A 13,897-nucleotide genomic window follows, 5' to 3' on the forward strand; every position below is an offset into this window, starting at 1 on the left:
TTATGAGCATCAGCCACCATGCCTGGCCTGTCTCTTGCTCTTTTATACCACACTTTGTGCTTCCTGGGAATGGGAAGGGTTGGGAGAGGAAGAACCAGTCCTGAACCATTGTGGTTTTGTGGATAGTTTCCTCCAATGCCCACTAAAATTCCCAGGCCCAAGTTGAAGCCAGTGTGAGCTGAGTTAGAAGGGAAGGACGCCCCTGGCTTTCTTTGTGGGATCATCATCTTGGTGCTTCTCTGAAGGAAAGAAGCCTTCTTGCCCAGGCTTGGCCTGCCTTCTCATCTCCTGTGCCTTCTGCTTCCATCCTCAAAGTTTCCCCAATCAACAGGGTCAAAGGTTGTGGGCTTCCTCAGCAGTGGGAATGGGCTGGTTGGGGCTGCTTGTGCCCTAGATGGCCGCGGCAGGCTGTGCTGCTTTCTGAGCTGGAGGCTATTTCCTGGCTCCCCCCCAGCTCGCACTCTGTGAAAAGAGAAACCCCTGCTCCTAGCAGTACAGCAGCAGGGACCTGGGAAATTGAGGACAGGGTTTGGGAGGACAAGATGGGTCCATGACTATTTGATCTGCCACCCTAGGGGCCTCTGCTGGCTCCTCAGGGGGCCCCCTGTCAGTTTAATGTAGGGAAGCCTGAGGCAGGGGGTGGCATCTGGGCCCTTTTCCGTAGCAGGTTGCGGGGGTCACAGCACTTCTGGTGCCCTGTCAAGACCAGGCTTTCCTTGGAAGCCAGTCCACAGTCCCCACTTTTTGCCTGGCACTCTGCTAGATGTTGCTCCCCCTAGCCTGGGAAGCTTCGGCCTTACCCACTTCAGAGAAGAGAGTAGGGAGTGTGGGAGAGTTTGCAGGCCTCAGCCTGTGTGGCACACGACCCATGCTGATCCGTCCTGCCTCTCTAGTGGTGTTGGTGACTTCAGCTCTGTCTTTGGGCCTCAACCCACAGCCCCAGAGCCTGCCTGAAGTGAGGCTGTCCCATTCTCCCTGCTAGTCCCAGTGACGCTAGCTCTCTAGCTTACCAGGCCCTGCCCTCCTTTGCCTTCCAGAGGCCTGGAAAAGGATGGCAGCCTCGGTGAGGGCCTCACCATGAAGAAGCAGAGTGGCATGCACCTGACTTTGCCTGATGCCCATGATGCAGACTCTGGTAAGAACTGGCTCCTTGGGCAGCTGTGTGCATGGACCAACAGCTCATGCTCCCAGCTTGAGAGCACCAGCTCGGAGAGTGGCACCAAGCCAGGCCAAGCCCATCACTGCTCTTTGCCAGCTGCTGCCCAGGGGCCTTGGTGCTAAGGAGCTACCCTCAGGCATCTTCTAGGGCTGATCTTGGCTGTGCGTAGGGGCTGGCTGCTGGCCCCACAGTGGGCAGTGGGCAGGAGAGGAACCCTGCCTCCTGCATGGGGGTGAAGAAAGAGGAGCCTGGCTGGAAAGTGGGGTGTGGAGCACAGAAACTGTTTCCCCTTAGGCTCAAGCCAGAGGCCACAGTCCACCTAATATCCTCAGTAGATCAAGTCAAATAGAAAGGAATGGGCACTGAACTCTTTACAATTCTAAGCTGAAAGCTGACTCTTTCCTGGAAAAACTCATCTTGAAACCCATGACTTGTGAAATTCAAATGAGTTCAGGAACTGCACTTAATATTTTTTAACTTCGGACCTGCTTAAAGCAGAACACCTTTATCAAAAACACAAGAATTAGTCATGGGAGAGAAAGTGTGAGCGGAGTTGTATTTAGTGGAATTGCTCAGTTTTTTCACTTCGGTGGACATGAGCCAAGTTGCACCTTTGTTGTCAAGTGACAGAGTTGATTTCAGAAGCCAAACCTAGCACCCAACTTTAGAGGCACATCTCAGGGGTGTATGACTGTATGTAGAGCTTCTGTCTCCCAGGAGGGAATGGTGAAAGGAGGGAGGGAATGGTAGCTCCTTTGCAATTAAAGATGGAAGAATCATGAAGTTATTAGGACTCCACATACGCTTGTCTCATAAACTGAAGTCATCTGTGGTTTGCCCTGAGGTCTCCTGAGTTTATTGGAGCCTTTATTGCTTCTGTGAGAGAGAGAGAGAAAGAAAAGTACTCACATTTCACCTGCATGGGAATTATAAATGTCAACAGTTTATATATCCTGAACCGGGGCCCATATCACCCAGAACTACCACTGGGAGAGGTTTTCCAGAGGGCAGTGTTCTGACTTGAGCTGCTGTGCAAGGGTCCTTCGCAGCACAGCCTTGAATGGGGACCTTTATACAAACAAATGATAATATGCACTTGTGAAAACAGAGGGAAAGTAGCCAAGGGAAGAAAAGAAAAATCATTCATAATTTTACCACTTAGACCTTCATAAATGGCCTTTCAGACTTTTTTCCATGCCCATATGTCTTTTTTATAAAAATATGGTCCTCTTCTTCTGTAACTTGCTTGTTTTCACTGAACCATGTAGTGTGAACATTCTTCTACATTGATATCTGTATTTGTACATTGTTATTTTAATGACTGCAGAGTCAGATGATTATGCCCCCACTTATTTTTAATCAATCCCTATTATTGGACACTGAGGTCATTTCTGTTGTGTTCACTTAAAGAGCGTCTTTGCTGACATTATTGTTTTCCTAGGAATAGATTCCTAATGGGATCTCTGCCTGATTGGCCTCCAAAGAGCTCTCCTCCCCAGCTGTGGGTGAGAGGAAATAATGGCCCCTCCCCAGTGGGTCTGTGAGCTGCTTTCTGGCTGCTCAGCCATGCCACCCCACCCTGACTCAGGGTGCCTTGTCTCCCCGTCATGCTGTGCAATGATTGCTCCTGGGGCCTGCAACATGTGGACCTCTGACCACTGCTCTGCCCATCCCCTCTTGCTCTCTGCAGGCTCCCGGCGGGCTTCATCCATCGCAGCCTCTCGGCTGGAGGAGGCCATGTCAGAGCTGACTGTGCCCTCTTCGGTCCTGAAGCAGGGCCCCATGCAGCTGTGGACCACACTGGAACAGATCTGGCTGCAGGCTGGTGAGTGCCCTGGTCCCAGTGATACTCATGGCCTGTCTGCAAGCCACACACACTCTCAGAACCCTGTCCTGGAGAAGGGAGTGTGGTGAGGTAGGAACTCCTTGCTAGGCCTACACAGTTAGAGAGTCTTGGCATCTGGCTGTGGGTCTCCTTCTCTGCCCAGTGGGAATGGTGTCTGCCTCCCTGCCCCGCAGCAAACCCAAACATGAGAGGATTGGAGGTCCTGAGAGGCCAGTCTCAGTCTCAAGAATGGGCTTCAAACCCTGGAGAGCTCAGAGTAGTCAGAGAGGGGAGGTGTAGAGGCCCCTAAGAAAGAGAGATCTGGGGGTAGAATTCATTGAAGGTGGAGGCAAAACTGGTAACTTCGAGGTTGCCATTCAGGTGACTGTCCCTCTTGGTGACTAAGTGACACCATTGCCACCAGGAGTCTGAAGGCCAGCCAGTGTTAGAGAGGCAGGCTGCAAGAAAGCTGGCTGCAGAGTCCCACAGACCTGGGTTCTGAAGGCAGCCCACAACTGGCTAGCCCGGATCTGAAATGAGCCAATGTGTGACACACTCAGGGTGGCCATCACAGGCACTCAGCAAAAGGTGTTAGGCTTCTGTCTCGTCCCATGGCAGCCATGGTAAAGGAAGAGGCAGTATGGCCCTGGACAGTGAGTGTCCTAACACTGGCTTATGAACACCCGGGAGTGACTCACTGCCAATAGTTTTGAAAATTTACCCTGACAGTGGTGTGAAAGGTGGATCTCAGTGGAAAGAGAGAGAACCAAGACCAAAGATGGCAAGTGCCTGAATGAAATAAAATGGCAGCAGGAGACAGAGAAGGATGATAGGCTAAATGGAACCCTAAAGTACCCCAGGCCAACACAGCCCCTTGGCCTAGAGCTGCCCAAGTGAAGTTCTGGGCTCAGGAGTACCTCTTGCATTTTCTCTGATTACCCTCCTCTCTGTTCCTTCCCCATCATGGGGGGTGCGCTGTCGTCCCCAGGGGAAGTTGGAGAAGAAACCCAAAGTAGATGATCTTTTACTGGGATGTGGGGATTTGGTAAGTCAGAGTCAGAATGTGCTTGTTAGCTAAGAATCTAAGGTTTCCCACTGCATGCTTCTCACATGTGGACACATTAGTGTGCAGTACACCCCTGCTCTCCCCACTGTAGGTTCTGAATCTAGAAAAAACATTGGGCAGGATTCACAGAAAGGCTAGACATGGGAGCATTTTAACAATGCAGAAACTGCCCCAGTTAGCATCTCAGGGTCCCCTCAGATGCTAGGGGTGGGTGGAGGCTGCGCTTGCTCCACAGTCAGCTTGTTCTGTCTTAAGTGGGAAGAGGGATATTGAAAAATCCAGAGGAATAATAAACAAGGCCTCCCCTTAGGCAGAGATTCCCATCTTCTCAGATGTGGAGCCGTAATGACTTCCAACTTCCAAGGAGCCACGTGGAGCCCCAGCACCCACAGGTTCCCACCCAAGATGGGAAGCTGCATTCATGATGGGGGCTCCACCAACTTTAAAGAATGCGGCGAAACACAGTGATCAGATTCTGCAGTTGTGGGTTGCCTGTGCAAGAGCTCCCAGGCCTTTTGTTTGATGATTTGCCTTGTTTTTGGGTCAGGGGGGTGGTTTGTTTTTGTTTTGAGGCAGTCTCAGTCTGTGGTCCAGGCTGGAGTGCAGAGGCACAATCTCAGCTCACTGCAACCGCTGCCTCCCAGGTAGCGGTTTTAAGTGATTCTCCCACCTCAGCCTCCTGAGTAGCTGGGACTACAGGTGCATGTCACCGTGCCCGGCTAATATTTTTGTGTTTTCAGTAGAGAAAGGGTTTCATCGTGTTGGCCATACTGGTTTTGAACTCCTGACCTCAGGTGAACTGCCCACCTCAGCCTCCCAAAGTGCTGGGATTACAGGCGTGAGGCACTGCGCCCAGCCTGATTTGTCCTGTTTGTTTCCTAACATCATCACCAGCTTGCTTGCAGTTCTCAGATCATATATTGCTTTACACTAGGGATGCTAGCATGTTCTGGTAACTCCAAGTAAGGTTAAAGGCCCTCCTGAAGCCAGTAATTAGACTTGGGAATGTCAGTAGAAACACAGCCCCTTCAATCATTTGCACATGAGTCTTTCTTCTCTGGTCATTATCTTAGATATTCACTCCACAGATGAGAACTCCGCAAACAGCATCTGAATGCTTCAAATGTGGCGCCACGTCAGTGTCAGGCAGTGTAGCATTAGGAGATCAGTTTGCGTGCATGTAACAGATCCAAAATAGCAGTGTCTTGCACAAGGTGGATGCTTCTTTCTTTCTCACGTAACAGTATAGAGATGACAGCCTTGACTGGGACAGCGACTTTTCTGTCCCTAGGGTATCACTGTCGTCCGTGTGGTCTAGGATGGCTCTCTGCCACATTCACATTCCAAGCAAACGATTAAGGAAGAAACCCCCTTCCTTATAAGGACATGTCCTGAAATTGGCACACATCACTTCCCCTCATGATCCATCAGCCAGGACTTAATTATTTGACTGCCCCTAACTGCAGAGGGCTCTGGCAGATGTCATTATTCCGTGTGTCCCGTTAAAAGTCAAGGGATCAGGCCAGGCGCAGTGGCTCATGCCCGTAATCTGAGCACTTCGGGAGGCCGAGGCAGGCAGATGGCTTGAGCCCAGGAGTTCAAGACCAGCCCAGGCAACATAGTGAAACCCCATCTCTACTAAAATTATTTAAAAAAAAAAAAAAATTACCTAGGCATGGTGGTGCATGCCTATAGTCCCAGCTACTCTGGAAGCTGAGGTGGAAGGAGCACTTGAACCTGGAAAGTCAGGGCTACCGTGAACTGTGCCACTGCACTCCAGGCTGGGCAATGGGAGTGAGACCCTCTCTCAAAAAAAAAAAAAAAAAAAAGAGGTCAGGGAAGGGGATCTGTCATGCTAGAAGAACGGAAGAATAGACTGGTGACTGGTGCACAGCCGCCACAGCCAGTAAAGCAATATGAGAAGGTGTCCCAGCTCTTTCATTCTGAGCATGAGAGGATTCCAGGGTAATTTGCACCCCCTGAGCCCTCTCCCCTCCCCTGGCTGCCATCACCACTAGCAAGCATCTACCAAGCACCTGTTGAACGGAGGGCTGCCAGGACCAGATCACCAGGGCAATGATCTCCCTAACCCACCTCCCCAACCTGACCCAGGCTAAGAATACGATCAACATCCCCACCCCCACCCACCCTGCCTAATGACTCCACCAGCTGCAGCAAATTTGCAGCAAGGGAAAAAGATGCCTTGATCATTTTGGAGGGAGCTAATCCCCCTGGTTTGGTTCAAGATAAATTGCATCCCAATCTGTTTGGCAGTAAGTTCCATCATGAATTCACTCTTTGGTTGAATTTAAAGGGACTGTTGTAGCCTTTCTCTCTCAGTTCTTGCCCTCCTCCCCTCCCTTCTTCAAGCCTCTTTCTAATTCCAGTCCAATGTGAGAAGCTGATGGACAGTTCCCACTTGAGAGACGGGCTGAAGGGCAATGCCTCTTGGGCAGCGGGTCTGTATGAGAGTGGGAGGCACAGAGTCCCATAGGATCTGAGTGTTGAGAGAAGTGCTTTCCCCAAAAGCAAGAACTACCCCCTCATCCCCTACTACAGGCCATGACTCTGGAAGCTGACAGTGGGCCAGAGCGGGAGACACATGTAGAGAGAGTTCCCCTGCCCTGGAGGTCCAGGGGCTCATGGGCAGTTCAGGGCTTTATCTAAGTTTAGGGGAAGCTGGCCTGAGGCTCAGCTCCCTGATGCCAGACTTCTGTGGTCTGGTGCTGGTGCCCTGGCCTGCAGTTGGAGGCCACCCCAGGTGTCTCCTGGGCAGACTTGGGGGGCTAGGGTGGGACAGCCAGTGCTGTGGCTGAAGCAGGTGTTTATGATGAAGCTGTAGTCCAAGGAAAATCTGGTACTCGCCCTTGGTCCTGCGTGCTCCTCTACTCCTTATCATCCTTACCCTCTTCCCAAATCCCCATCCTTCCCACCCGCTCCTGTCTCCATTCAGTGCCTTCTTCCCACGTCCTCCTCTTCCCTAGCTCCAGCTTTTTCTTCCCCGCTCCCAGCTTCCTGAGTCAGCAAGGCCACTCTTAGGACAGACCCATGCAGCCCCTGACTGCCTTGTGCCCTCTGGGTCCCAGGGATGGAGGGTCTCAGATCAACCTGAGAACTCCTTGCAGACCTTTGAAGTCCCTGTGTTGGTATGGGGGCTCTCCGTTCTAGCCCCCTTGGTCTGCCCTCTCCCTCTACCCTTGCTCTCTCCCCATCTTCCTTCTTTTTCTGGGCATTCATGTGCTCTGAGCGGCTGATGCTTATTTCCTTTGGGTCACCAAAACGGCCCCCACTGAGGGTCAAGGCTAGCCATGGTGAATTCCTTTGGGGGGCTAACCTATTTCTCTCCTGCCCTGTGGCTCGCCTCTCAGGTCTGAAGGAGGGTCTAGGTAGGAAGCACACTCACCTAGCGAAGGTGCCTAGGCTGGGCCTAGGCTCTCCGTAGCCTGCTCTTCAGCACAGAGCCAGCCTGAGGGCAAGGCCCTCCCTGCAAAGGACGTGTGGAAATAGCTCATGAAAAGTGGGCCCATCCCCCCGCCAGGGTGGGAGAGCCTCAGCTTTGGCTGAAAGACTCGAACCAGCTCTGGGTGCAGGGTTAGACCAGGATGCCTCAAAAAATAATAATAAAAGGGCCTCTTACAAAGCTCCAGGGAACAGATGTTTTCCATTTGTAGCCTGCCGGGAGAAAGCACAGAGGGAAGGGGGTGGAGAGAGATGGAGAGGGGAGGAGGAAAACTGGAGACAGACAAGCGAGAGAAGAGGTCAGGGAGTAAGCAGGAGGAAGATGAGAGCAGAGGGAGAATCAGAACGGGGACGAGAGTGTGAAGGAACTGAGGGGCCCCTGGACGCTGAGGGTACAGCAAGGCCCTGTGTGCTGGGGTGATGACCTCAACAATAAAAATTCAAGGAAAATGTCAAGCCCTGGCCAGAGGAGGCGGGGATGGGTGTGGGCACCACTGGGTCCTGGCAGCCAGGGCCAGGGTGGGGAGGATCAGGGCCATGGGTGGACGCAGTGCTCCAGGCCTCCTGCAGCCAACTGTCCATGGCTGGCAAAGGGACCAGCAATGTGCTCAGGGGCACTGAGACTAGCAAGGGGCGCTGCACTGTCACCCAGACCTGTGGGCCTGTCTGTAGGTTGGAGACCCACCCTGGAGGCCGGCCCTGCCAGGCACTGTCTGCCAGGCCGTCAGGAGGCCTCCCTGCCTGGGCTCTGTCTTCTGGTTTCCGGTCTAACTAGGTATGGAGCCTGTCAGTGGAGCAGCCCTAACGTTCTTCAGGTCACATTCTCTGGTATGTGACCAGCCCAGCAAGGCCCAGGCCTCTGGAAGACCCAGGGCCCTGAGATAAGAGGGATTAGGATTGGGTGGGGTACCCTCTAATTAATATCTGTTGATGTGAATGTACGATGAGGGGTCCCCAAGGGAGAGACCAGGGGCAGCCTCTGGAGACAGGGCAGCAAGTTGTAAACAACTTAATGAGCTATCCAGGGCCAAGTGGGCCAGGGAAGTGGGGAGCCTGGCCCCTGGGCCCTCAGCTAAGCTGAGCTTCTGGCAATGGAGGAAGCAGCTACCCCGCAAAACTCACACCCACACACTTCCTTCTGCTTCTCCTCTCCCGTCACCCTGGGGAATTCTGCCACAGTGGAGCCCAGCCCACCTTCCTTGTCCTCTTAGCTAGTTCAAAGGCCTCTGCAGGCTTCAGGCTCCAGCTCCAACGCCACCTCCCTCAGGAAGATTTCCCTGACCACACCAGCAGCACCGACCTGGCCCCTCCTGAGTGCCCATAATACTCCCAATGTGGCACTTGTCATTCGACTGCTGTGGTCCCTCAGATGGTTTAGTGGCTCAGCTGCTCCCACCCCTGCCCCCACTCTTTCTCCTCGTGGGGGGATCAGGCACATAGTCAGTACTCAGTAGGTGTACGTTAGACACTCAGTTATGAAAGCAGCCTGTTCAGACACCCCAGCAGCAGCTCAGCGGCAAAGGAGAGAGGGAGAGCTGAGGCTGAGATAACCAAATCTCTAACCCTCCCTCCACTAGCCATCTGCCTCTGGGTTCAAAGCCCCCATTTCCTGTGCTCTCTGCCTTGGGAATCTCCATTTCAGGCTGTCCTCAGGGACTAGAGCTTGCATTTCTCTTCCACATCCGGGAAGCCTGGCTTCTCTGTGTTGAATTCTCTGATCCTCCCAAGGTCTCATCTCCACTAGAGAAAGAGTCCTCTTGCTCAGAAAATGATGTAGTTGAGGACGTGGCACACTCCTCAGGTTGTACACTGAACCTTAGGCAATGCTCGTGTACCCCGGTGCCTCTTTTGCAGTCAAGGTCTTAGCCCTCTCCTGCTGCTTATTGGGACAGAAAGAGGGGATGTCTGGGCCTGGTTTCTCTACCTCTTTCTGGGAGCTTCCCTTGGGGATATCTGTTCTCTCTCCCACCCCAGACATGATCTGAACTAGGGTAACCTCAGCTGTCAGCTTTTGCTAGGCAAAGTTCTTGGCAAAACAACAAGTCAGACTCTGCCGGCCCTTCTGTGCTCCCCATCTGTGTCTCGATCCTTCTGTGCCTTCAGCATAGGCTCAGCCCCAGGAGGGGGCAGCCAAGCCTGGGGTTGCTTTGAAGATGAAGGCTGAGTGCCTCGTCAGGCCGAACAATCGCATCTCCTCAAGTGCCTGCCGTGGGGTGTGCCTATGCCGCGCGTGGGACTGAAATCTGCATTTGTGTGGGCTGGCCCTGATTGGAGAAACTGCCCCATTTCCCACTCCTCTGGTTCTGGGACAGATCCCCTCCTGCCTGCTGGCCCAAAAGGGTATGTGTCCGCTTTGGAGGGAAGCCATGGAACTGCTGGGGAGTCCAGCACTGGCTTTGCCCTTTCTCACTAAAGGAGTGGGGCAGGGTCCTTACCTCCTAAGCCTGCATTTTTAAAGTATGGATCGTGATAGCACCTGCCTCCTTCCAAGACTTGCTGTCAGGATTAATTAGAAAATGTTTCCCACACCCGGGGCTCGGCCCCTCAGTTCTCCATCAGTGCAGGGGTGGCTTCTGTAGCTGTTAGCAACACTGCCTGGTTTGTGCCCTCCTTTGCCCCTGAGCCTCTTCTCCCTCACCCTCCCACCCCATGCTTGGCAGGGTCACTTGGTTCTCCCTGGGCTTTGAGCACACTCCCACCTTCAGTCAGCCCCTGCCTAGGAGACCAAGGGGCCCAAGGGGAGCTACCCAGTCTGCTTCCATCCCCTTCTCCCTGGTCATGCAATGAACAAAGGAAGTGAAGGAACACTGAAAAAGAGGCCAGAGTCACCTGAGCCAGCTCTTACCTCAGGCGACGTCATATCCCCATGCCAGGTTCTGAAGTCAGACAGCCCAGTGCAAACGCTGGCTTCACCACTTACCCACTGTGGCCTTAGTCCAATGCCTTGACCTCTCTGTGCCCAGTTTTTGCCCCTCTAAAGTGGGGTAATAAAAGTACATGTGCAGGGTGTGGTAGCTCATGCCTATAATCTCAGCAATTTGGGAGGCCGAGGCGGGTGGATCTCTTGAGCCCAAGAGTTCAAGACTAGCCCGGGCAACATGGCAAAAACCCATCTCTACAAAAAATACAAAAATTAGCCAGGCATATTCACATACATTTGTAGTCCCAGCTACTCGGGAGACAGACTGAGGTGGGAGGTCAAGGCTGCACTGAGGCCGGGCACGGTGGCTCACACTTGTAATCTCAGCGCTTTGGGAAGCTGAGGTGGGCAGATGACTTGACGCCAGGAGTTCGAGACCAGCCTGAGTCCCTCTACTAAAAATACAAAAATTAGCCAGGCATGGTGGTGCATGCCTATAATTCCAGCTACATGGGAGGCTGAGACAGGAAAATCACTTGAGCCCGGGGGCAGAGGTTGCAGTGAGCCGAGATCATGCCACTGCTCTCCAGCCGGAGTGACACAGGGAGACTCTGTCTCTAAATAAATAAATAATTATTTTTCTTAAATTGCTGCTGTGAGCCATGGTCGTACCACTGCACCTCAGCCTGGGCAACGAAGGAGATCCTGTCTCAAAAAAAGAAGGAAAAAAAAAAAGTACTTGTTCTACAGGATTTTTGTGAGCATTAACTGGGATGATCTTGATGCCATTGGCTGGCACTTAGCAAGGTCCCTGACACAGAGGAAGCACTCAGAAATCATTACCTAGTGTTCCCACTGCATCCTATGGTCAGTGTGTCCCATGCTGTGACTCAGTGGGATAGTGTCCGTCACCTAAGACCAGTTCCCCAGCTCTGAGGATGCGGGGAGAGGGTCAGGATGCCTCAAACTCCCCACCACTCACACTTCCCACTACGCTTCTGGTTTTGCAGCTGAGCTGTTCATGGAGCAGCAGCACCTCAAGGAAGCAGGTTTCTGTATCCAGGAGGCGGCGGGCCTCTTCCCCACTTCTCACTCAGTACTCTACATGCGGGGCCGGCTGGCTGAGGTGAAGGGCAGCTTGGAGGAGGCCAAGCAGCTGTACAAGGAGGCGCTCACGGTGAACCCAGATGGCGTGTGCATCATGCACAGCCTGGTGAGTCAGACCCCCCGCCCATTACCGCCACCTCCTCCCACTGCCTCAGGGCCCTTATCCCACTTTGTCCCTCCTTGTCCTCATACTCCACTGCCTGCCTGTGCCTTGTTACTGCTGCTCCCTAGAGTCTGGGAGAGGGGGCCTCCCTCCTGCTCTGTTGGAAGAGACAGTGCTTGGGATACTTAGCCTTCTCTTGTAGACACAAACCATTTTCCTTCAATCAGGGTCTGTGTTGATTACAAATCTAGAAGGTTTGGTTGATACTCTTTGTGACTTCCTTTTGCTGTAAGTTTCTGCAAAGTGATCTAGCCCCAAAAGGCTCTCATTGTTACCCATGAGACCCTTGCCCTGGAGATTAATGTGGACTCTAGGCAATTACCAAAGTGCTTTTCTTTCTGGGAGTCCCAGACTCTCCCTGTCTCCTCCACTTCTGAGGAGCTCCACATCTCTTTGGTGGGATTCAGGGGGGTTTCTGGGATGGGCTGCCATGTCAGGCCTGACTCAAGCACATATTGAGAATGATCCCTGGGGAACTAAAAGAATCTAGTAACTCCTAGTCCTCATTCATGGGCTCAGGACTTGGGTGCCCTAGGCACAGTGTCCTCCCTGTGGGAAGCTCAGAGGCTGGAGAGCAGGATGCTGATGCTCTTGTCCTGGCTTAACCTCTACTTGGTGATCATGGGCGGTCAGCCACCTTCTTGCAACCTTGGTTTTAATTATCTGTCCAGTGGGTATAGTCTGTTCCAGGAAACATTTATTGAGCAACAGCTCTGTGATAGAGACCCTGTAGATTATCATTTTTCCCCTGCTTTCCTTTGCTACTTCCAGAGAACAGGTATCTGGATAAATGTAGTGATCTGGAAGCATGCAAGCCTGCATCTGCACAGGTGATTTTCGAAGGACAATCTAGGAGCCCATCGTTAGCAACAGTCTTTCCCTGTTAGGGTCTGGGTTCCACTTCGAGTGTTCCCCTGTGAGAGTGCATTGAGAACAGCCATTAGGGTATCCCTGACATCTGCCATGTAGAGAGCACAGAGGGATCAAGAGAATAGCTCCAGATGGCTGGAGGGTTAGCATTGCCAAAAGGGGGTTGATTTGTCCATGAGTAGAAGCCACAGGGAGTTAGATTTCAGTCGTGTCAGGGAAAACATTATAAATCTTAGCAGAGTCTAGGCACATACTCAGTAATCATCTGCTGAGAGTGTCGCCAAGAAAATGCAAATCACATGGCGAGGAGCCAGACCAGGTCATCTTCATAAGGTCCTTTCCAACCTGAGAGTCCTTGAAAAGGAAATAGAACAGAAATTCCCAGCTCAGCTATTATTCCCACTGCCTGATTTCTGTAAAGATTTCTAACGTAGGTCTGTGTGAATGTTCAACCTCAGATGAAGAAAGCCCATGCAGCCACCATACACCCTTGTCCATGTTCCCTCCCAAATGGCTCCACATTGCCTTCCAGTCAGCTCAGCAAATGTTTGCTTTTCTGCAAGAGGCTTCCTCCTTCCTCCCTCGGTTTTAGACGTTAACTTCTCTGATACATGCCTCCCCAGGGGTCACATCCAGAAATTGATTAGGGAGGTGAGAGGGAGGGTCTGGGCTCTATCATTAGGCCTGCAGCCAGGCAGAGATGTCTGCCTTCCACTGTGTTGGCGGATATTAGCCGGGAGGCTCAGCCCTGAAAACCCAACAAAATCTAATAACAAGTACAATTTTGAAGTAACAGTGTACCATTTTTCATTTATGCTTATTATTGTTTGTAGCTATTTTCCTGAAATTGAAGCAGTTTCCAACGGTGGGTTTCCATGGTAACTGAATAGCTATCCAGAGTGGCTCCCTGCAGATGTTTCTGAAATGCTACCTTTTTTCTTCCTGAGGTTCCCTGCTGATTTGATTGAATTGTAGCAAGTCGGAGCCAGCCCTGCCCTCTTTTAAAGTTACAAGCAACCAGAGGGGCAGTTGGCTTCTGCGTGGGCAGCCTATCCCCTGTCTACAGGCTCTGTTCCTGCCAGCATCCCACTCATATGCATAAAGAACAGCAAATGTGAAGCCTGGGGAAGATTTACTAAGCACTCTTTTTCTAAAGACATTTGAATGCTTTGGTGTGTCAGTCTCAAGTGTTCCCAGATTTAAGTGTCTTCCCTGTGCTGGCCTGAGACTCAGGACATCTGGGGTCTAATCCTGCCTCTGGCCCTGATCCACTTGGGGGACTTAGGAAAAGACACTTAACTTGCATGTTCCTGGTGTCCCCTACTACAGATAATAATCTTCGTTCCTAGGCCATAGTGTTGTTCTAATGAGGTGATGCATGTGCGAGT

The 13,897-nt window shown here is 52.1% G+C and overlaps 1 protein-coding gene across 6 annotated transcripts in view; it reads left to right on the forward strand.

Moving 5' to 3' along the window:
- The window catches only part of TTC7A (tetratricopeptide repeat domain 7A), a 153,718-nt gene that overhangs the window by 127,937 nt on the left and 11,884 nt on the right, over nt 1-13,897 (forward strand). For all 6 annotated transcript variants that reach the window (XM_074396840.1, XM_074396839.1, XM_003926740.4 and 3 more), the window contains 3 exons: nt 1,038-1,135; nt 2,850-2,984; nt 11,380-11,582. In XM_074396840.1, coding sequence (XP_074252941.1) covers nt 1,038-1,135; nt 2,850-2,984; nt 11,380-11,582 — 436 coding nt within the window. The remainder of the gene's footprint in view (nt 1-1,037; nt 1,136-2,849; nt 2,985-11,379; nt 11,583-13,897) is intronic.

The sequence above is a fragment of the Saimiri boliviensis genome, chromosome 1, assembly GCF_048565385.1.
Source record: "Saimiri boliviensis isolate mSaiBol1 chromosome 1, mSaiBol1.pri, whole genome shotgun sequence".
Lineage (NCBI taxonomy): Eukaryota > Metazoa > Chordata > Mammalia > Primates > Cebidae > Saimiri > Saimiri boliviensis.